This window comes from Bradysia coprophila, unplaced genomic scaffold (genome assembly GCF_014529535.1).
Source record: "Bradysia coprophila strain Holo2 unplaced genomic scaffold, BU_Bcop_v1 contig_235, whole genome shotgun sequence".
NCBI lineage: Eukaryota > Metazoa > Arthropoda > Insecta > Diptera > Sciaridae > Bradysia > Bradysia coprophila.
In genome coordinates, this window is record NW_023503496.1 from 100796 (window position 1) to 124571 (window position 23776).

A 23776-nucleotide genomic window follows, 5' to 3' on the forward strand; every position below is an offset into this window, starting at 1 on the left:
GTCTTTTGTGGTGGACCACTGTCTATTTTAACAAACTCGTTTTATAAGTTGCCACCTCAACCGCTTTTGTTATACTACTCAAATCGGGTTTCATTTATTCATTATCAGAATTTCTATTATTTTTGGAACAATAGAATTTCTTTGTTGTTAATTGGCTGTCCAGTGGCGAATTAATAAATCGTACGCCAGGTTCAATGGTATTTTGTATTTCACCTAACGATGCATCCCGAAGTGTGACTTGTAAATGATGTTGCGCCGATAGTTTGAATGATAATAGACACAGCATACACGTAAGTTCACTTCAATGCAGCAGCACCCACAATTTCAATAGAATTTTTGCAGTTGTTCACGACTTGCCATCAATTCTATAGAAATACTAAGCGCTACAATGAAGTGACCTTACGCTGCAATTATATTCATCAGAAAGTCGGGCTCAGGACTTTTTGTGAACCTCTTGAAGGTTTACGTGTGGATCACCATTTTATGAGTTACGTTGTGACTCAACACTTTCGATGATGACACAAAAGAAGCAAGGTTCTTAAAGAACAGGTTAAGACAACCCTGAATTGATCACGAAGGCGGTTGCACACAAATTGCGTCAAGGGTTGCGAAGGTTTTATGAAAAATGCAAATTCGTTCACTTTGACATTGCACTTACTCCCGAACAAAAGAAATATTTTGTCACCTTCTCTCAGTTGAAACTTTTCAATTGACCGTTGGACCTAACCGGTTCCGAACCTTCGTAGCCATATAAAATACCGTTTCGCCTCTGATTCGATTTCCGGTCAAATTTTAGAATTTGACTTAGAATTCACAGGTGATAGTCTTCAAATTTAATCGACAAAACTGTTTCGATTGCTCATTGTAATTATTTATAACAATTGAAAAGTGCAAGCCGTCATATGAACAATTTGTCGATATAATGTAGCAATGCACTTCAAGCAAAAGTACGTTTAATGATATGTAGCTTACAAATGAAGACCTATTTCGTATGGAAAAATTTCATTTTTTGATACTGTTACCGTTGGTTCGCTATTCTGTCCAGTTAGATTACCACTCATGCCTGAAGTGCGTGGATTAAATGATTAATTGCATTGATTTAGCTAAATTAATTCTATAAACTTTGGCTCGCATAGTTAAATTGTTAAAATTTGGTTTTTCATTCAATTCGGATTCTTAATGCGGATTCTTCCACTAACCAAATTTTTCCAATTTTTGCTTTGTTTACTTGACAGATCGCTCTCTTACGGCTCTCACACGGAGTACTTTTTGTTGAGTGGAAACCATACTTATGTATGGTCAAATGGTCAAATAAACTAAACAAAAACTGACACTGAGTACTTTTTCGGTAAGTGAAAATTAAGCATTAAGCTCTAATCGAACTTCACCGTTTTAATAATGCGCATGCGCAAAGAGAGAACAGAGACGGAAAAGTGGTTTAATGGACGCTCTCCGCGTCACAGTATTTAAACACAAAACACTGAAGATAAATACAAACCTTCAGATTCATTACGGATCACGACTTTCAGGTGACTAATGCTGTTGCATCCAAGGCTGTGAACTTTGGGGAGATCATGCAGATCCCCATTTTATTAGATACGCGGGAACACACATTGTCCATACAAATATATTCACCAAAATCGATGCTATATCACGTGGTGAATTTTAAATATGAAACATCGGGTGCCACCCGCGTATCTGCATCCCCAAAGATTACAGCCTTGGTTGCACCGAAGGAATATCAACACTGAAGGTACTGTAAATGCGCAGTTACTTTCAGGTGAATTTAATTTCGTTGTGTTGCACACATGTTGAATCCGTTTGCGTCAAGTTGCAGCTGGAAGTCTGGTGAATTCGATTACGTAAAGGTTGCGGTACCGTTAGTGTTCATATACTCTGCTCAGCATGGTGTTTTGAATGGCAATTGTGTTGCAAAAATTTCGAACTGGAGTCGGAGACTCTAAAATAGATTCCTCAGTTGTCAAATGTTTCTTTTCATAAATCAACACGGGCGTAAGCAGATTTTCTACTTTCAAGCAGAAAATGGACAGCTCAAGCTCATCTCTTCACTACGGTAACGTTGCTTCGCATTTAAGCTGGATTCTCTCCGAGTAATTTTGTTGAGAAAGGAAAAAGTCAGCGTAGAATCTGTGCAAAATTTTTATTGAAAATCATGTTTCGTAAATGTAAATTTTTATGCTCACAAAACGATCATGAATCATTGGATTGTATACGAAGATGATCAATCAATAAACGAGAAAGAGACTGCGTCACAAAACACAATCGCTAGAGAGTTTCTGTTCTTCTGATCAACAGAAAAGAGCTTACTTCTAAAACAGCGAAAAATTACAATTTTTTCGATTCAAATTTGACGTTTTCTTCGGATTTGGATGGTGAAACGAAATCGAAATTCATTAGATTTGTGAACCGCAATTGGCGCAAAAGAGTCTCGGCTCACGACACATCTTCGTGCAGTAAACGAATGGAGCGCATGGCCAACACCTGAAAATGAGCCAAGAAAAAAAATTCAAAAATTCAAACCTCATCCTCCGTTCAATTACGAACACTTTCTGTAGGTACTCACAAAAACAAACAGCAGAACAGAAAGGCACAGTGCGTTGAACAGGTGGATACATAACCAGAACGTGTATGCAACGGCATTCGACAGGATCCACAAGTTGCTGCAAGTCCGCCAATGGTAATGTCTGAAATGCCGATATACAAATGAGATGCGTGGCGAGATTTCGAAATTTTTCGATTGCCTACTGTGGACTTGTAGTTGAGGCTGCACCGTTTGAGGATAATATGGATTCGGCTCAATGTTCGGATACAGTTGCTGCGTTGGGCCATTCATTGCCTCTTCGTATGATGGTACAGTTGGTGGTACAGTTTCAAATGATTTTGATGCCATTACGAGGTTTCACGGCTTGTAATTAGAGTAATGAAATTGAGATGTGGAGTTGCATGATGTGACAGTATCACTTTTAAAAGTGTTTTTTTTGCTACCACAAGGTACGGTCAAAGATTCGGTGACGTGTCCGTTCATTACACAATTACACACTTCAATCAACGCACTGCAGATCGTAAGTTTAATGAATTAAAAATATCACTTTGTGGTATAGTAGCGGAACTGAAGACTAAAGCAAGAAACAATTTCCAAAAATCGCTTCCTTCTTAGCACCATGGTTAACTCATAGTATATAAACAGCTGAAGTTAATGAAAACCTTCAGCGGATCATAAAAAATTCGGAACTCAAGTTTCGGATGAATTTAAGCAGAGGACGCACGAGCGATTTTGCGTTGACGTAATCGCTAATCGACAATTATGCTGCGTTTTCCATTGTTTAACCTGTAGTGAATAGCGGATTACAGTGGAAAACGTAGCGTAAAGCGAATATTCGTATCGCGTCCCAATATATACTTAATTACAGCTTTAAGTATGGGTTCCACTCAACAAAAATAGTACTCTGTGTGACAGCCGTCAAGAGAGAGCGGAGCTGTCAAGTAAACAAAGTAAAAATTGGAAAAATTAAATTTTATCTCCCATAAGGACTACCTTTTTAGACCCGTACGAAGTACTGGGGTCTTATAGGTTTACGTATACGTTTGTAACACGTCGAATTGCACTCCCTGAGTAAGGGGAAACCTATTGTGGTTGTCTAGAGATGCCAAATCCGCGGAAAAAAAAATGTCCGTCTGTCCGTCTGTCTGTCTGCACGATAACTTGAGTAAAACGCATCCGATTTCGAAAATTCTTTTTTTCCCGTTTGGTAATGTCAAAAGACAGGCTAAGTTCGAAGATGAGTGATTTTGGATCGACCCCTCCCGAGCTGTGGCCCAATAAGTGCTTTACAGTTTTTCGAAGATATCTCCGGACATTTAAACGTTAAACTTGTAAGTGATACGTCAAATAAAAGGTATTTACAATACCGATCGACAAAAAAAAGTTTATGGAAATCGGATGACCGACTCGTGAGTTAGACCCCTTGGTGTGGAACAGGCACAGGGCGGCAAGCAGTTTTTGCTTGTAGGTCGGCCACATTTGAACATATTTCGTCTGTGTTAGCTTTATTAGATAGGTATTGACCGTACCAATCAGGGAAATTTTTTTTTATGAAATTATGTTCTCCGGAGCGTGAGCTAGGTCTCTTGGAGTGAGCTCTTATCTGGCTACTCGGAAGTACAGTGAACGTGGTGTATTTTGACAATATCTCGAGTAAATTTTGACCGAATTTCATGATTTTTTTTTTGTTTGAAAGGTATTAACGAATGTAAAGCGTCGGTACTATTTCCTAACAAAATGGCTGCCGGCGGCCATATTGGATTTTAGTAAAATAGAAATATCTTGGGAAAAATGATACTTAGAGTGTTTCCGTTAACATGGAAATAATTTGTTATGTGTGTGGGGTTTCTGGGATTCCATATACGGACATCTATATATACCTATATACAGCTATATTGAGCTATATACAGGCATATAGAGCTATATAATAGCATATTCATCTGTGAAATGTTTATTTATAGGAAAATATAGGTAAATATAGCGGTATACAGCTGTTTAAATAGGAATTTATGAAATTTGTCTTCGTACGGGGCTGTCTATATTGCCTCCGGCAATTTAGTTGTATATGATAACAAGGCAAAGAGTGGATAATGTAAGTGATTTTAAAGGGAGAATAGTTTTTCAGCAGAGAAGAAAATGAAGTAAGAGAAATGAAGAGTTTCACATTAAAGGCTTTTGATACGAATAGGTGTTTCGTACGGGTCGGCGTTAGCTGTGTTTGGTAAGTGGAAATCAAGCCTTAAGTTGAATTCTCAGTCATCCGTTTTGTCTCTGTTTTCACTCGGTTTTGCCTACGTGTACTTGACAGTTGACCCTTCAAACAATAGGTCTAACATTGTTTGAAATGTCAACTGTCATGTACAGGGAAGCAAAACAGAAACGAAATGGATGACTCTGTGGCTGATTACTATCTGTATCAGCAAAGCCAAATTGCTAGTGTGTTTCCAGCCTTAAGTACAGCGTGTAGCGCTAACGATTTCTATAGAATCGATCGATTGCTGTGGTGAATGTCAATGAACATCAGAACAAGGTATGGTCGAATGTCAAACTTTGTATGAAGCTGAGGACATAGCGATTTCATATAAACAAACTCACCTCTCATGTCCTCCGGTTTGTATGAACAGACCATACCTGGTTTATAGTTTCATTGGTGAATATTGACTGCAGTCCTAACAATTGATCGGCAAAGAAATCAATTTTAACGAAAAGAATCGCGGATTGTCATATTGGTTTTCATTCGTGTTTCGATAAGGCCCGAAAACACACTAGCAATTTTGCGTTGATGGAATCGACAATTACGCTGCGTTTTCCATTGTTTATCCTGTGGTGAATATCGGATTACAATTGAACACGCAGCATAATTGTCGATCCCATCAACGCGAAATTGCTAGTGTGTTTTCGGGCCTTAGCCAAAAACCTGTCTCACAAATGCGAATTTCAAAAATTTCTGAACTCTGAGCGCCCTCCTACACTGCTGTCAATTTGCCCCTGTTATATCTATTCTACCCTGAAGACGAGTAACCATCAGTTGAAAACTCTGCCATTGTTGATAAAATAAGAATATTTCTCCAGTAATGACGCTCAAGTGTTCTAAAGAATTTCTTCGAGTAATAAAACAAAGACGAAAGACAATTGATCGCGCGTTCTTCTGAGGGCTCGTAAACTAAATGTCGATCTTGTTGTTGGGTGTTGAACAAGCACGATAAATGAACAAAAGAAAATTGCGCATCAGCTTACCGTAATCACAATCCTGTTCACTCCCTGCTTTAACGCTCACAAAATAATCGCAAATGTTCGATGTGACGAATGAACAAAAGAAATGGTGGGTGAAATTACTCACTGGAAAGCGGATAAAACGTTTACACTCACTTCAAACACAAATTCCAACTAAATTCTCAAACGAAAGGGAAAGCAGTGTAATCGACCGATTGAGGTTCGTTTTACTGAGATGTTAGAAACAGAGAAAACGTTCCGTTTCTTTCGCACCGGTACCAGATGCGTGTGACGACATTCTCATATCAAATTTGTTATGCATTAACAGTGGTGGAGTCTGACAAAAATTTTGAATTTGAATTTGACAAATGTTGTGCGTCACACATGATCAAAGTGAAAATAAACAGCAGAAATGTTTGGGGACAAATAATTTCGTATTCTCACTATGTATGTACCATTCGACGACAATGATTGATCTATTCGAATTAGAACTTGAGCTGAATTTTTTTACTTGTCCATTGGTGGTATGAACCTAATGCGTCACTGACCATCAACATAGAATGTGTCGAGTTCGTTTTTATCTCTGAACCGTTTTTCCTTTTGCTGACACAGAATTCTTCGAAGAGTTGAGTTGTTGAAAGATACTTATAAGTAAATAGCCTCAATACGAACAACACACACTCTACGGATAATAGCGGCAGAGTCGAAATTTTGCTTGATTTTTGCAAGTGGTTCCAGTCGGTTCCGGGTGGTTCCCGTGGTCCAATCGAAAAGTGATGTATGGAAGGTGCCCCTTATTTTTGATAATGAACAAGTCGTCTATACATCATTTTGTCCAAAAACTTCAAATTTAGCCGATATATTTTTGGGTCATTTTGACTCTGCCGCTATTATCCGTAGAGTGTGTGTTGTTCGTATTGAGGCTATTTACTTATAAGTATGGCATATTCCACAGCAGAGTAAAATAAACCAGGCAGGAGCGCTTGATTTGACTAGAGACCTGGATTATCTAGTAGCCTTATGTTTTGAGAATAAACTTAATTCAATTTATGTCCAGTGTTCATTTGAGTTCATTTTCTTCCCGTGTATTAGGTCGTTTCAAAAATGAACCGCTCCTGCCTGGTTTATTTTACTCTGCCGTGCATTTTGAGATGCGTGTACGACGTTGTATATTTCAAAAATGAACCACACTTACTCAATTTGCATTAAAGATAACGTAACAGTTGCTGCGTAAGCCTACAGTATACTGTATACAGATCGCGACTTTGACATAAAAACATTTTGTTTTAAGGTTTTTTCCAAGATGGGCGGAGGTTATGCCAAATATAACCGAATCAGAAGTGGATACAAACGTCATCTCTTTACTTTATTAAAAGAAAAGAAATGCATAGAAACCTGGGCCATATGTTTTGTGATAGGCACCATAAGCACAGCGCGTCTACGCATTAAGCCCAATTCAGAGTCGTCCGTTTAGTTCATCCGTGTACTTGACAGATGTATTTTAACAATAGAGCACGTGTTAGAAAAGGCGTGGCTTCACAATTTCGCTATTGTTAAAACACATCTGTCAAGTACACGGATGAACATTTTTGTGTAAACGGATGAATTTATTTGAGTGAAACTGAAAGCACCTTTATCTCCGTCTATAAATTTTCGATTGTGTAGCAATTCATCAAAACTGCGTAGCTTACGCGAGTTTGACATTTTAAAACAATTCAAAAAAAAAGTTGAAAACAAAAGACTTAAGTGCCCATTCCACTTAAAAAAAGTACGCCGTGAGAGAGCCGTTAGAGCGCCGTGAGAGAGCAAACTGTCAAATAAACAAAGAAAAATTAAAAAAAAATCAATTTTGTCTCTCACACGGAATACTTTGTTGGTAAGAGGAAACTAAGGCTGCGAGCGCACTTACGCCGTTTAGCACTCCGTTTACGAGTGAACAATGGAAGCTCCTCCCACTTTCCATTGTTAAAACGTAAACGGAGAGCTAAACGGTGTAAGTGCGCTCGCAGCTTAAGCTTTATGTGAAACTCACGTTGCTATGTAAACCGTTACATTTACGCATAGATGAAAAGTACTTGGAGAGAAAATAGATTTAGGGAGAAGAACCAGAGCCGATACCTTCTTTTGTTACTACTTAACTCTACTTAATCCACAAAAAATATAGTAAGAGCGATGAACCCTTTGCAAATTTGTAGCCTACATTGGGCGGAAAAATATTCTTTTTTTGATGATTTCTCTGAACCAAAATCTTTTTTTGAAAATTGAAACATTGAAGCACGCAAAAATGTGTTAGTTTTAAAAGAGAAATTGGTTTGTGGGTAACTTATCCCACTTGGAGAAACGTGTGCAGCGCAGATTACATAAATTTACATAATCTGCAAGGGTTTGCAAGGGAAGAAGTGGTTCATCGCTCTTCAGAAATGCAGTCGTCAACAGAGTGTAGGCACGAAGTATTTTGAGTTGGTGTTCGGGCAAACGTTGAATGAAATATCTTAATTTTATATTCTGTGGGAGATAAGTCAATCATCTAATATCGCTAACGACTTTACACATCACATAGATGTATCTGGAGATGTTTGCCGATTTTTATGATCAACAGATGGCATATTGCTTTCTATGTACGATTTGCAATTTTTGGTGTCTTTGGTTTTAGTCTTTGTGGAATTTTTAATGGAGTTGTAAGAAGGCAATGTCTGCTTTATCTCTAGCTTTATGTAAAGAAGGCGGTTATTATAAACTGTAATTCATATAAAAATTTCTGTTGTTCTTCTGTCAATTTTGACAGGTTTGAATTAGGTCTATGTAGCGTGGCTATGAGAGTCGCTTGAGTTTGTAACGATATTGTTTCCGCTAAGCTCTTTTTAATCACCACATTCTACACCCTTTGTTACAATAAGGGATGTATGCTAGCTGTAGGTGGTTACTTACATGTAATTCCACAACTGACTTTCGGCTGTGTTCTCTAACATCCATTCTTCAATCTCTGTTTGCGGAAAGTCGTTAAGACGCTTAGGGTAAGTCGTTTCTTTTATTCAATTTTATTATTACAAAATCATACAATAAATCATAGCGAACCAGTAAAGAATCGACATTTTTCCTTCCTGATTCAAACCCTTAATCTTCTTGGGTCCGCGCTCCTTCCATCAATTCTCTATCGTTTCAGTATTGTTTCGATCTCTGTTCGTCTCTTCGCAAAGCATCTGACGGTGATGGTGGTCGACCGCCCAACGGAAGTAAATCGATGCTTTGCACATGTGCTCTAACAGCAGACCCAGGTGGCAGACCCACATACCAATCGCCGGTATTTTTGATCAATGTGGAATCTTGATGATGCTGCGACCAATCACTGTTGCGTTCAGCATTCAAACCGAAATGGTCTCGGGTGATGTAAGGTGGTCCCAAGCTGGCGATGACATTTGGCCGATTGTTCGGACTGTAATCGGAACCTTTGTTGCCTGAATATCGAGTCGATCCCCGATTTGACGAAGATGTTTGACGATGTGAGCTGTCAGTGTCGTGCACCGAATTGTCGTGATGTCCATCTGTTTTATGGTAATTTGGTGATGATGGCGAATTATGTGCATTGCCCCCGGAGTTTGTTCCTGATGAAAATGATGAACCGGATGTGGGATGGTCTTGACTACTATGCAACGGATCTCGTTCCCTGTTGCCATGTGCGGCTGCCGGATCTCGTTCCCTGTTGCCATGAGCGGCTGCCGGATCTCGTTCCCTGTTACCGTGAGCACCTGCGTTATCGTACACATTATTCTGTCCTCCACTTCCTCTATTTGGTACCACCGATCCCGATTCGGCCGTTTTGAATCCACTACCATCAATATCGCTGATGTCATTCGATTGCGGCGGCACACTATTGAAATCCGGAATGTATGGTCGTGGTACCAGATGAGAGCCCGGACCAGTTGTTGTTTTAACCACTCGATAACCGATTCCAGCACCAGCAATATATTCGACAGTTCTCTGCACACCTTTATCATCCAGATATGAATAGGAACCGCGTGTAATGCCATCGGCACCCGTACTTTCCGAACGTCTCTGATCGGGACCGGAAGAAATAAATTTGTACTGGGCACCAGGTCCACGTTCGTAGCTAATGCGACCACGAGTGAGACGATTGGCTTTATATAACGGAGCTGTGTATCTGACAAATGATGGACTATCCGGCACAGCATTCGTAACCTCATAACCAGTTCCAGCTCCAGCTGCATAACGTACGGAATGCCTTTCGCCAATGTCATCGATGTAGGAGTAGAGACCTTGAAATGAAAAATTTCTTAATGAGCTCAATCGGTTAGGTTTCGATGGAATAAATTGAATTTTTCGCAAGAGTAGGACTTCGACTCAAATTTGTAACCACGTATCTGTGCATGTAGACAAGATTAGGTAAAACACACCTATGGTCAAAATTACCTAAAAAAATTTCGTTTGCAAAGTCAAATAACAAAGGAAACTTTAGCATAATTTGACTTTAGGTATGTTTCACCCACATAGAATGAGACATACAAAAATTTAACCGTTAACCGTAGACCTAAAGCAAAAGAAATGTTCGCAATAGGTGTCTTTCGTGTCGCTATGTGCCAAAACGACTTTGCTACACGTAGCGCCGCAAAGTAGACCAAATTCAGATTGTCATTGGATTAGGTCTCCTTCGCGTCGGTATGTGTAGGTATAGGTACTATAAGGAAAGAGGAAATTGTCATATGTAAGGCAAAATGTCGTATACCGACATAACAATTGTATGCTTACAGGCGAAACAATGGAACTACAATGACAACGGATCTCTGCACATACGTCTGGCGTCTACAGTCTTCACTATACGATAAAGACAAGAACTTCGATAACTACGTACGATTCTGTTTGCACTAACGTCAAATTTAGTAGTGGCCACTTCACCACTTCCTGAGGAAATTACTCTGGCGACGCGAAAAAGACTTAATTATAATTTTTCTTTTGTTATTTTGGTCCCTTTCGGGTCGGTATGTGTATCTGCAGTAATAACAACAAATGTAACCGTAGACCTAAAGCAAAAGAAATGTTTGCAATAGGTTCTTTCGTGCCACTATGTGTAAGTGCTGTAAGACTTTATCATGTTGTCAAAACATCTGACATTGTTGTATGCATTTGCACAATTTCACCCAAAACTCTTGTTCTTCTACACGAACCAAAGACACTTTAGGTGAAAATTTGAATTAGGCAAAAGCATTTGCTAGTTGCGTCTACAATCTTCACGCTTCACTGTACGATGTTCGATGGAGAGAAGAATGTTGACAAATACCACCCATAGCGACGCGAAAGAGATCTAATTCAAATTTTTCTTTTGTTCTCCTGTCAGAATTGACAGTACTAATGAAAAAGAAACATTTAAATTAGGTCTGTTTCGCGTCGCTATGTGTAGCCAAAGAAGTTCTATGAAAATTAAGAAATTGGTTGACATTCGAGAGGAGAAAAAGAAGTTAGTAAAATGTTCACGCAAATTGTTCCTCCTTGATTAAAATGCTCAAACCCAACTCTGCCCACTCAAGAAAAATTACCTCTTACACGCCCCGTACTATCGCCATCTTCACGACGCTGATACTCCGACGTGCGAAAGCCAAAACCATAGGAAGGATCGTCATACGGATCGGCCAACGGGTCATCGATCGAACCAATCGGTCCACGAGGCACTTGCGACAAATCCATTTTCCGATGAATATTCGGTCCACGAGCACGAAATCTATAAATGTTACAAATATACAGCGAACGCATCGACCATTAAAAATTGATGTCAAGATCAATGTTTCTAAAAAGCATTATGCAATCGGCACCGAAAATATTTTCGGCCACTTAAAGTGTGGGTCTTATTAATAAAACAGGTGCTTGCTGTTTATTGTTTATATTTAAATTTATTGTGTCTGCGGAGCGTGTCGACACATATGATCCACTCTCATTTGTATATCAGGAGAATATTTCGTATGCAAATGAAATTCATTAAAAGAAACAACGAAAATCTTTTGGCGATTTCTGTTTTGCATAATATTTGGGGCATTGTTGTTGTTGTTATGTTCTCTTTAAAAAAAAAAAGCAACGGAAATGACGGAGCAATAGTTAAATCGTTTCATATCGTCGAGATCAGTTTGTTGGCTCGTTTGCTCATTAATTAGGCGTAAGTTTGTTTTGTTTGTTTTGTTTGTAGCCGAGTTTTAATAGAATGAATGGATACTGTTAAGTGAATAATCTCGCACCACTGACCCGGTGTGTGTATATATAGTGTGAGAGCGAGATGGGCGCGTGTGTAATATTATGCATTTACAATTCCATTGATGAATAAGTTCACACACAAGTTCATGTTTGCGTAGTGGACTACAACTACTACACAAAACTGGTGCAATATTGGCTCGTAATACGATGAACAATGGAAAATGAATTGATTGAATGATTCTCCCAGTAGGTACTTTGTTAGAACAACTTTTAATGGATTAATGGCCTGTAAGGCTTGATTTCCACTTACAAATTTTGGCATCGGGGAATCTGGCACACGGTGCCAAAAGAACGCGCTTTTAAACTACGTAAAAGGGTTAACTCGCACACGCAAGTTTATTGCTGCAAATGCTTTTTAGCCATGTCATCGACTTAATGACTCCTTTTACAAAATGTTTGTATCGAAAAATCGTGCGCGAGTTCACTTTTCAAGTAGTTTAAAGTATAGTTTCCACTTAAAAAGAGCACTCCGTTTAGCCTCCGTTTACATGACAGTTGTAAAACATAACAAAGGAACTGTCACGTAAACGGAGTAAAAAATTGTAATGCTCAAAACAAACGAGGCATTGAAAACGTGTTTTGGTCCTAGTTTTCATTGACAGATGCAGCAATCGCGATTTTGAATAGAAAAAGTTCTAACTTCATTTGACAGTTTCGAAAATTTCGTCATGAAAAATAGGACCAAAACACGTTTTCAATGCCTCGTTTGTTTTGAGCATAATAAATTCAATTTCCACTCCGTTTGCGTGACAGTTCTTTTGTTCTATTTTACAACTGTCATGTAAACGAGGGCTAAACGGAGTGCTCTTTTTAAGTGGAAACTATACTTAAAGGTGTGTTGTTTTAGCACCGTGTGCCAAATTACCCCACGCCCAAATTTTCGTTGTAAGAGAGGATTTTTTGGTTAAAAAACGATGCTCTATTACGGCGAACATTTTTAAGTGGTAACCAGACTTAACCATGCTAATCATGCTTTATCCATTCCACATTGGGCAATAGAAAATTCAAAGAAATTTGTTTTAAATTTATGTTTACACTCACCCTCTCGGACCGGCTGTGTACGTTGTTTCGTCGACTCTTCCCGTCTCTGGATTTCTTGAACCATATCTGCCCCTGACTATTTTGTTGTTTGCACCAGATGCAGTGTGGTAATGCGCTCCATAGTCGTTGTTTGAAAGACTGAAAAGACAAAGTTATTTGACTGGTGATTTCAAACTTTGGATTAAGAACAAGTTGAGAGTAAAGGTTCAACCTAAGAGTATATTATACGCAGAGAGAAGAAATTTTGAACAAAATTATGTAATGTATGTGGTCCTAACATGAAATACAAATTAGTATGTGTTTTCCCACTTAATTAAGTGGGCAATTGAACTATCAAAAGCGTCAACGAGTCCACATGTATTAGTGTAAAATCAGACGAAATGTGTATCTTATACAAACTGATTTTGAGGACACATGGTACGAAATACCAGTCTAGGTGCAATTTGTCTTAAGGATAACATTTGTATGTGGGTATGTGTATAGACTCTACACAAAATGCTTTATCCAACGCACTTCAAGCAAAAGTGCTATTTTTGACAGCTGCCAAATAGAGTACTTTTTGTATGAAAAAAGTTTCCAGATTTTTTTACAGTGCTAAAATTTGTTCGATACACTGGCCAGTTTCAGTAACCTATTTAGAGTACCACTCATGCTTGAAGTGCGTTGCTATATCAAAAATTCAGATTTTCAGTTACGTAAAAGCTGCGTAAAGGTAAGGTTTGAACAAAGTAAAAAGGATGCTTTGCGAACAGTTTAGCTATTTTAACTCGAATTGTAGCTTATAGCTTTCGTTCTTGAGCTTTTATTTCTGGTAATACCATAGTTGTGAATGACCATCAATCGGCAGAGAGATGCTAGTATGAGGGAATATGTCAAATGACTGCTGGTTTTTCGAGAGAGAATTCAATACATTTTCTCTCGACCAAATTCAAATTCATTCGATATATTCCCTCTATCTACCCAGTCGTCATAATAGCACCTCTCTGTCAATTAGTATAAGTGTTTCATGGATCAAAAATAACTTAAATGTTCGCATTCTGTTGTATTCTTTCTCCGTAAGTGATTCAACATCATTAATTTCGTGTGGGGTTACTTTCGATTAATTAGGGACGGTGAGGAAGTAAAACGTATTTTAATCCCACTGGGTTTCTCTGTAAGAATGGTTGTGTAACACAATGGTTACTTAACATTCAAATATTTCACATTTGCGATGAATAAAAAATGACTCCTGTCCGACACGTTTAGTAGATGTCGACACATCTAGAAAGAAAAAAATCTAAGTCGACGTCCAATGAAAGTAGTTCTTGAGGGATTCAATTTTAATTCCTAAAAAGATTCGTTCGAACACCGTTAATCACTAAAGGATTTAAATTGAAGCTCACATTTATATCAAGAATCAATCAATAATTTTCCATCGCATTGTCTCGTATTATTCTCAGGTAATAATTTATTTGTGCGACAAAATTCAATGAAAGTCTAGAACAGGTATGGTCGATCGGCAAATTCGTCTTAAACACACTCACATTTTATGTCAAAATAATATGAAAATGAGTGCGTTTAAGTACGAAAATCAAATTTTTATGTCCTCCAGGCGGACAATAGACCATACATGTTTTACACTTTCATTGACAAAATTCACGCCATAAGTGCGCTTCAGAAATTGAATTTTCGATGAATCGATGGATGAACCAACAACCAATGAATTGAAAAATAAACTTCAACGGAATATGAAAATAAAGCGAGTTGACGAAACATTACGCTGCCTTTGATTTGGGTGGTGTGCGTTTCATTTTGAATTTGCAGCGGACTTATGGTGTGAATACAAAGAACTGCTTTATTCTGCTTCATTTCAGGGAACATTTTTGCTATTTTCTCTATTTACTGATTAATGAAAATTGTCGAAATCTACCAAAATTTAACAAAAGTTCTCAGTCATCTCTGACTGACTGAGAACTTTTGTCAATACAATTAAAAATTTCTCTGAACCTATTAGAAGCAAAACCAGCAAAACATTAGAACAAAGATTAGCTTTTCTTATTTTTCATGGACCTGAGCGTAGGCCCGGACTGGCCATATGGTGAATTCGGGGAATTCCCGATGGGCCTTTTGGATTTTTGTATGAGAATTTTTAATTTGTGGGCCCTTTTAAATTGAGTTGCATGGAGCCCCCGATGGGCTTTTTCGAGCCAGTCCGGTACTGCCTGAGCGGTTTTTCCTCATAAAAAATTGTCTAGAAAATTTTAACTAAATTAAAATTGGTTCCTTCAGAACTCAGTGTGGTATCTCCATCTTAATGTAATATATGAATGAACATCGCTGGTAAAAATATTCAGTGAAACGAATCAGTCGAGAAGATAAAAAATTTCCCTTTCGTGTGCACCAACGACTAACACTGTCTCATCCAATTATCTATAACTTGAGGAATCCCTATAATAATTTGCATTAGACAATCAAGAAAACTACCAATATGATTTTGGTATGAAAGTTTTTAATTTTAGGGATTTTTATAAATGAAGTAGCCCCGGGGTAAATTTCAGTAGGTAATTTCAGCTCATCAGATTCCCAATAACAAATCCTGATGGCTTGACTTGATTATTTGGAGAAAAAAGTGACGAGAAAATTCAACATTGAACTCGTTAAGAACGAAAGTCGTGACGACGAACAATGGAGTTTCGAGTTTTCGCTAGAGTTTTAGATATTTCACTTCTACTTACTTCACAGTGTGAAGTTCACACACTAGGTACTCGAAAGATTCGTGTTATCAGGACATTTTGAAAATTATGCCTTAAAAACGTAAAATCACAAAAATCTCCACATTTTTTTCCTGTCAAGAGTACTAGTCATTCCTTTACACATGCACAAATTTGGCGAATCATAAGTGAAATGAAAATTGAGTCAAAAAATCTACAACTTTATACAACAGAAAAATGTCCAAAAAATTACCCAAATGAAAATGAACCATCCGGACTGATGATATTGTAATCCGTTTCATCCGAATGTACACCTCCAGAAATTGTCGCAATTATAACGATAACACTGAGAACCGATCGCATTTTATGTTCCGTTTTTCTTTCTTTCTCGATTCTTTCAAAGCACTTAACTTAGCTAAACTCCAACGGCTATGTTTTCATAAGCAACACTCAAATATGACTTGTTCTGTATAACATTAAGTACCAGCGTTCTAGTTGATCAAATCTATCTCGAAATTTGGTAATATACTCGCAATTCGCAATTCGTAAGGTTTATCTGTATCATTCCATCATGTTACACATTACCGATTCATAAGTTACACACTTTACACAATGTATTTACAATTTGTACACAACCTTCTTCAAATCAACCGACCGGTACATTAACGATTTACACGTTCAATCCACTCGTGATTAAGACAACAATAAAACTGACGTGCAATTTTTCCCACATCATTTTTATATGGTTCTTGATTCGCATAATCCCTCTTCTTCTTCTTTATGATTTTCTTGAAATGAAAAATTAAATTTTACATAAAATTAGCGAAAAAATTATTTATAAAAAATGCACGAAAACGAAAATAATTATTACTTTTGTTGCCTATTGGAGTCTACTTTAGATGGGCGATTTTACTTATGGAACGAAGACAATTCGTTTATTAATACGGACAATTATAACGAGTTTGATTTCCTTTCCGTGTGGGCGATATAATTTCTAATCGATGCTTTGTTCTGGTCTAAAACGATTTTTTTTTCGTTAATTGTAGGCTCGTACGAAGTATGCGCAAGGTCAATGCTTTAACGATTACTTTTGTCATCTAATGTCATCTAATGTTGAGCTTTGGAAATTCTGTTCTGGTACAGGTTGGGTTTGACCTTACCATCTTACCTGAACCTGAAATTGTCTTTTATACAGAAGTATCGACTACGTAAGAAACGAGGTCTTCTAGAAGAAAATTGGAAGTCTAGAAGAAAAAGGTTTGCCTTTTATCAACAGTCGCCTTTGAGGAACCTCAAAAATGTAAAACGGTGTTTCGACGAAAATTCTCTTTGTTATAGTTTCGTTAAACATCAAAGCACTAAGAACATTTTGGTCGAAAGCAAATGCGTTGAAAGAGCAGGTTTTGTCACTAAGGCTACCGGCAGCAAAATTTGAGCGATTGAGAAGATTTTCTTCCATACATGGGGAAATTTCCGTAAAGTTACGCTACAGTTGCGCTACAATGAAAAGAATTTACATTTTTTGACAATAGGTTTGTTCCAAGGCCAAACGAACTGTCAAATTTCGTCCATAGAGCCATAACCTTCTCAATATTTGTATGTAGCGTATAGAGTGTTATGATGAACGAGAAGAAGATATTTTAACAAGTACCCCAAGGCAAGTTAAAATAAACTGGTCTTCTGTCCTCTCGCTCTCAACGTACCACGTTGAAAGAGAAGCAAATACTTTGACAAACACCCCAAGACAAGTTATAATAACTATTCTTCGGTTTTCTCGCTCAGATATTATTCTTTCTGTTATTCTGTTACTATTCTTTCAGACAAAGTATATAAACACTGGTCCGTATTTCTTGCTATTCCCTGAGGGTCTGCGGTACCTTCAGTGCGAAATGCATTTTACTGCGAAATGAAAGAGCGATCTTCGGAGTCAGAATTGTCGATAAAACTATAATCAAATTATGCTACGATTGCCCATCGTACGGGTCGCTTGACGTAACACACGCCAAACACAATGTTTTTGTCTTTAGCGATAAAATGATTCTATAATTTAAGAACAAAATTTCGACTCATATTACATTGGTTGGATTAATGGACGGTCGACCAAATCAGTTCATTTGATTTTATTTATTTTTTAAATGTTAAATACTCATGCTATAAAGTAGACCATTTATGGGACACATGTATGGTCTATTCATCTCAATTTTTGCGAGTATGAATTGGAGATTATAATTGGAGACACATTTCCGTTGGACGAAAATTATACAAAAATTTAATTATAATTGGGTACGAGTGCCTCGTGTGGCACCTGACGAAGATCATTACGATTACATCATTCTTTTTGAAAAAAGATAATCGAAAAAATGAAAAGATAAAATGGGTTTGAAGTGCACGGAGCTCAGTGCCGGACTGGCTCAAAAAAGCCCTTCGGGCTTTGTATGAAGAAATTTTTCAAAAGGCCGCTTTATCCATACAAAAATCAAAAAGCCCTTCGGGAATCGCCCCAACGCCCATAGGGCCAGTCCGGCACTGACGGAGCTACAGTTAGGGCGCCAATTTCTCTCTAAACATCATGAAGCTTGAAGCCATTTTATCATAAATTTTAGCATCAGCGCCATCTCTTAGTAAGAAAAGTACTAAAAAAATCGAAAGTTCACTTTCTGTATCCTAGTGCTATATATACCTCACGCATCAATTCTGTTGTAAGCGCTACACCGGAGAATGTATGGCGCTACATTTGAATCCACACCAACTTCATAACCTCATCTATGAAGTGAAATTGACACATCCCTGCTACCCTACCTACCTCGCTTAATAGAGAGCGGCGATTCCGTTACAGTTTAGAGCATCCGTTAAACTTGTCCCTAACGCTGTCACACCGTCACATTTTCTCGTGTAGAACTAACTATGTTCCGGACTGTAACATTTCATAATAATTGGTCAATTGAATTGATGCTCTCCAGCAGTGTGTCCTTTATTGTTTTAAACTCAAATCGGCGTACAATGAAAAACCCATTCATATTTTACATGATGTAGCTCGGATGTTTGATGTTTCGTTACACTTGGTGGCTGATTCAATTCAAAAGAAATCCATGGAATTATTGCAACATTTCGCAAGATAAATCAAAAATCTTTCAATCGAATAAATTCATAAATCAGATAAGGTGTTTTGAATATCTCATAAAACTGCGGCCGCTGTATGCATTCTACTCGGTCGTTTCGTTATTGAACACGGCTCAAACAAAAGACATGTGTTGTATCCATATACGCAAATGAAGAGTTTTTAATGATTTTTGCGCTGTTATTAATTGGTATGATCCATTGTGCAGTTTCAAGGGAATGTTTTGCTTACCATTTGCAGAGAAGAAATTGTTCTGACACAAAATCGCAATGAAAATGTTTAAAGGAGCGGAAACCATACAAGCAATTTTGAGTTACTGAGATCGACAATTATGTTGCGTTTTGCCAACGTATATAAACACCGAGGGTAATGCAAACCTTCAGCAGATCAGAGAAAATACCAAGGTACATATACATACTGAAGGTAACGCAAATCCTCAGGGAATAGCAAGAAATACGGATCCAAAGTTTCGGGTGAATATAAGATTTGTTATGTTGCATCCCTGAGATTTGGCGTGATAATGTTCTTGGATCTGCGTTGTTTAGTATTGAGTTTTGGCATGTGTTGCAACCTAACAAAGTGAATTTGACTTGTGTCCAACATTATAAAAACTATATTCACCCGAAACTAGGGATCCGTGTGTTCTTGCGGATTTGCGTTACCTTCAGTGTCTGAATACTTTGGAAAATACGGATCCCGACTTTCAGGTGAATTCATTTTTGTAATATTGTCATTGTAGGATTTTCTTGTTTGTAATGTTGTTGCACCTGCTCAGTTTGTATGGAATCCATGGAATCGAATTCACCTCACTAATTAGCTGCAACTTGACGCGAACGAACTCAATATGTGTGAAAGATAACGAAACTAAATTCTTTGCTTTGCGGAACCCAAGTTTCGGGTGAATATAAGATTTGTTATGTTGCATCCGTGACGTTTGGCGAAATAATGTTGTTGGAACTGTGTTGGTTAGTATTGAGTTTTGGCATGTGTTCCAATCCAACAAATTCAATTTGACTTGTTGCCAACGTTATAAAAATTAAATTCCACCGAAACTAGGGTTCCGTGGCTTTAGCAAGGTAAAATAAACATACTGAAGGTAACGAAAATCCGCAAAAACACACGGACCCCTACTTTAAGGTTAATATAATTTTTATAATGTTGGACACAAGTGTAACAACGCAGTTCCAGCAACATTATTATGTTAAACGTACCGGTTGCAACATAGCCCAATCATGCCCGCACGCTAGTAAGCGGGCGTGACGCAAGTCCACTACCAAAAATGTTTTAAACATTTTTTGTTTGGCTCCAATGGCTCTCAACCAAAGTATATACAGTGAGCGACATCTCAAATGTCTCACTGTCATTTTTTTCAGAGAATGTCATTGTGAATTTGCAATGACACAACAAAATTCTCAGAAAAATTTGACAGTGAGACATTTGAGATGTCGTTCACTGTAAACACTGAAACGTAACAAAGTGAATTTTACTCCATTTTACTTGTGTAGAACGTTATGGAAATTATTTTCACCCGAAAGTAGGTATCCGCTTGTTTTTGCGGATCTGCCCTACCTTCAGTGTTTATATACTTTGGCTCTCAACCACTTGCCACTTGTGACGCCATTTTTTTTTTTAAAGTTTTCTTTCTAAAAATTTTTGTGTTCATTTTGTGTTGATAAAACTTTTGCGTACAGGCGCAGAATGCGTCGCCCTCAGCGATATCAAGTATTTTTTAAGAAAGATAAAGGACTTGCGTCACATTTACCCTTTAAGGGTTTTTTGACTGATCTTATATTCACCCGAAAGTTGGGGTCCGTATCTCTTGCTAATCCCTGAGGGTTTGCATTACCTTCAGTATGTTTATATGCCTTGGGTTTTGATGGATTTGCATTCGCTTCAATGTTTATATACTTTTCACTCTGCGACCGATGTTTTGAAAACGAAACCGCAGAGTTCATTCTCTGCCAATGCCCAGTCCACATAAAGCTCGAACCAAATTCTTTAGTTATGCTCTATAAAAAATCACTCACCCAGAATAGTACTAAATTATCTTAACCGAATTAAAAGGACAAACCTTCAAATTATGTGGGTTCCATTGGATGCTTAGGTGCGAGAAATAATTCTGGTTAAAATTCAATTTTGTATTAGCTTAATCACAGACTCTCGCATGTCTGGTGATGAAAGTTTACTTTCATTTTAGTTACGATTCGCTAGACTTTTTCATGCAAAAAGAGATGACCTGCTTCGTAGATGTCACCATGGCCTGATGAGATGTGGTATTTTTGAACATTATTATTAAATGCAAAGCATCAAAAGATTCTGTTATCATCTCATAGATGGAAACCGTTCGATACCTGCCCTCTCCTTTCCTAGATATCAGATATCGAAATCCACAATATAAAGTCAGCAACAGATTTATACCGTTCTCTTCAGCCCCGTCTAGATTGGTAACGTATAGACCACAAGCAACGTTAATTCGCATTTAATTTGCATTGCCTTCATTTAAGAAAACACACCTCGGACAACCCATTAAATTACAACACTCCCGATGCGGCCATGCTCGAGTGCCTCTACAATTTAAACTTTGGCATCTGAAACAGCGCAAACGGCAAACATTTACGTGTTTGTTATGGAGGAACTCATAAACCATATTTACCATTAATAAAACTCAACGGCATTATTATACTGCACATCACTGCTGTACAAGCAGGTATTATATACGATAGTGGGTAATAATATAAACAGTCAGTGCTACTATATACACAAAGCGTCGTCGTCGTCGTTGACCCCAACTCATTCATTTCAAATTCCATTCATTAAACAATTCTTTTAATTGGCAACAAAATGTTCATTGTTTTTAACCTTAGAGATATTCAAATTCGTTACCAATTCTTTTTATGAATAAAAATGTAATTCTCTTTCGACGATAATTTCGTTTTGATTACTCATTTTGCCGTGTCTATATTGTGGCGGACCTTGAATTGTCATAAAGATGGTCTATGGTGCATAGAATATGAAAGAATAAATTTTCTTTTAAATTTTTATTTTTTAATGAATTTCGATTGACTGACGGTCTCATCTCAACTACAGTGCGATCCATCCGAAATAAAATAGAATTTTAATGCGCGCGTACGTTACATACAGCGATCATAATTCCTACGATAAATTCGTTTAGCACAACCACAAGATTTATGTTTCCATCGCCGACAAAATCTAATTTTAATTTAAAGTTCTGAACAATGGACACGCTAAGACATCTTGAAATGATGTTTGAATGATTCCTCAGAGTTTCCGTCATATCGTTCCGATGTGAATTCTTAATTCGCTATTAATTTGTTGTTCGCATCTTTATTGTTCAATTCGATGATGACGGACGATGAGCACGGTTGAAGGTGTATTTTTCTGCATCATAAACCGATCACAAGGATAGACACATTTAACTCGAAACAGTTTTTAGGAACGCACTGACCATACGATCAACCATCGCGTCGATGGATGAGGCTTCAGAATTCAAATTTTGAGTGAATTTTGATTAAGAAATGAATTGATATGGTTATTTGTTTACCAAGGAAGAGAATGGGAAATTCCAACAAGACCGAAAGTTTGCTGCCAGAGCGAAGCGAAGTTCGCAATTCGCCCGAGTTGGAATTTCCTATTTTCTTCCCGAACATCGAAACGCTTTCAAAACGATTGGAAAAAGTGGAACTGGAACTCACAAAAGCTGAAGAATGAAGAATCATGGGAATCAATCACTGGACTGATAAACCCTCACACGTCTTACTGACTTCTACCCTATAACAGTCAGTACATCTCATCAGTAGTAATAAATTAACGGAAGTTAAGATTGTACTATTAATACCAATAAAAGGTGTTTTTGAAAAAAAAAAAAAAAAAAATTCTTCCCGAGGTGAAGACATAATTTTTCATCCGTTTTAACCGTTTTTATCCACGAAACAAACACATCCATTAGTTTCACCCCTCTTAAAAATCAAAGCAAAGTGACTGTTACAAAGAGAAAAAAAAACCTCTTGTTCGCTCAATGGGAAAAATAAGAGTTGAGAAATTAAGAATTTTTTCACCTATAAGCTCTCATCAGAGCGAGCGTCAACAAAGCGAAAGCTTCTTCTAGAGAAAATAGGGTTATTCACGCCGCACGGATGAAAAACAAATTTCAACGCACTGCACACAATATGAGTGATGCACATACCATACTCAATTTTCCACATAATTTGACAGATAAAACGTCAAACAAAATATTAGTGAATCACAAAATGTATGAAATATTGTCAATATTGTGTATGATTGGGCACGGATTTAACTAACACACTCCAAGAACAGGCACAAGAACAGAATTCCACGACGCAGTAGTCCAAAATCCCAACAAAAATCTCTTCGAGAAAAGTGTGACGCAGTCTTTGAAATACAATTTCTAAAATGAATGATATCGCTAGAGTTGACGCTTTCAGCTTCGTTACGCAAAAATTAAATTTTACACCCAATTAGATCAAACAAGCTGGCTTAGGTTTCTCATCATCTGCCAAATAATTGTTACAAAAAAAAATTTAGACTGGTAACAACCAAAATTTTACCAAAAAAATCTGCGTCGCAAAGTGGCAAATGTTCAGGAACATACCAGCAAGAAAATTTATCTGCCACATGCGACGCAGATTTTTTTGGTTTTTAGTTGTTTCCAGTCAATTTTTTTTTTGTAAAAATTATTTGGCAGATGATGAGAAAACCTAAGCCAGCTTGTTTGAACTAATTGGGTGTAAAATTTAATTTTTGCGTAACGAAGCTGAAAGCGTCAACTCTAGCGATATCATTCATTTTAGAAATTGTATTTCAAAGACTGCGTCACACTTTTCTCGAAGAGATTTTTGTTGGGATATCAGTCGTTTT

The 23776-nt window shown here is 37.6% G+C and overlaps 2 protein-coding genes and 1 long non-coding RNA gene across 5 annotated transcripts in view; 1 reads left to right on the top strand and 2 right to left on the bottom strand.

Moving 5' to 3' along the window:
* The window catches only part of LOC119077315 (fasciclin-2-like), a 385563-nt gene that overhangs the window by 13138 nt on the left and 348649 nt on the right, over positions 1 to 23776 (top strand). The window lies entirely within an intron of this gene.
* On the bottom strand, positions 2151 to 6010 carry LOC119077351. The gene is made up of 4 exons (XR_005087774.1): positions 5801 to 6010; positions 2767 to 2926; positions 2585 to 2705; positions 2151 to 2502 (listed from the first exon to the last, which is right to left on the bottom strand). It is a non-coding gene; the product is annotated as an uncharacterized LOC119077351 (long non-coding RNA).
* LOC119077324 lies at positions 8793 to 16474 on the bottom strand. Of its 3 annotated transcripts, none has more exons than XM_037184508.1 (5): positions 16016 to 16474; positions 13073 to 13210; positions 11326 to 11507; positions 9523 to 10050; positions 8793 to 9456 (listed from the first exon to the last, which is right to left on the bottom strand). In XM_037184508.1, exons 1-5 carry the CDS (start codon positions 16123 to 16125, stop codon positions 8936 to 8938), a joined length of 1479 nt encoding a protein of 492 aa, XP_037040403.1. In that variant the 5' UTR covers positions 16126 to 16474; the 3' UTR covers positions 8793 to 8935. The 3 variants fall into 3 exon arrangements, with proteins under 3 accessions (XP_037040403.1, XP_037040402.1, XP_037040400.1); XM_037184507.1 differs by having other exon boundaries at positions 8793 to 9489; positions 16016 to 16457; XM_037184505.1 differs by having other exon boundaries at positions 8793 to 10050; positions 16016 to 16457.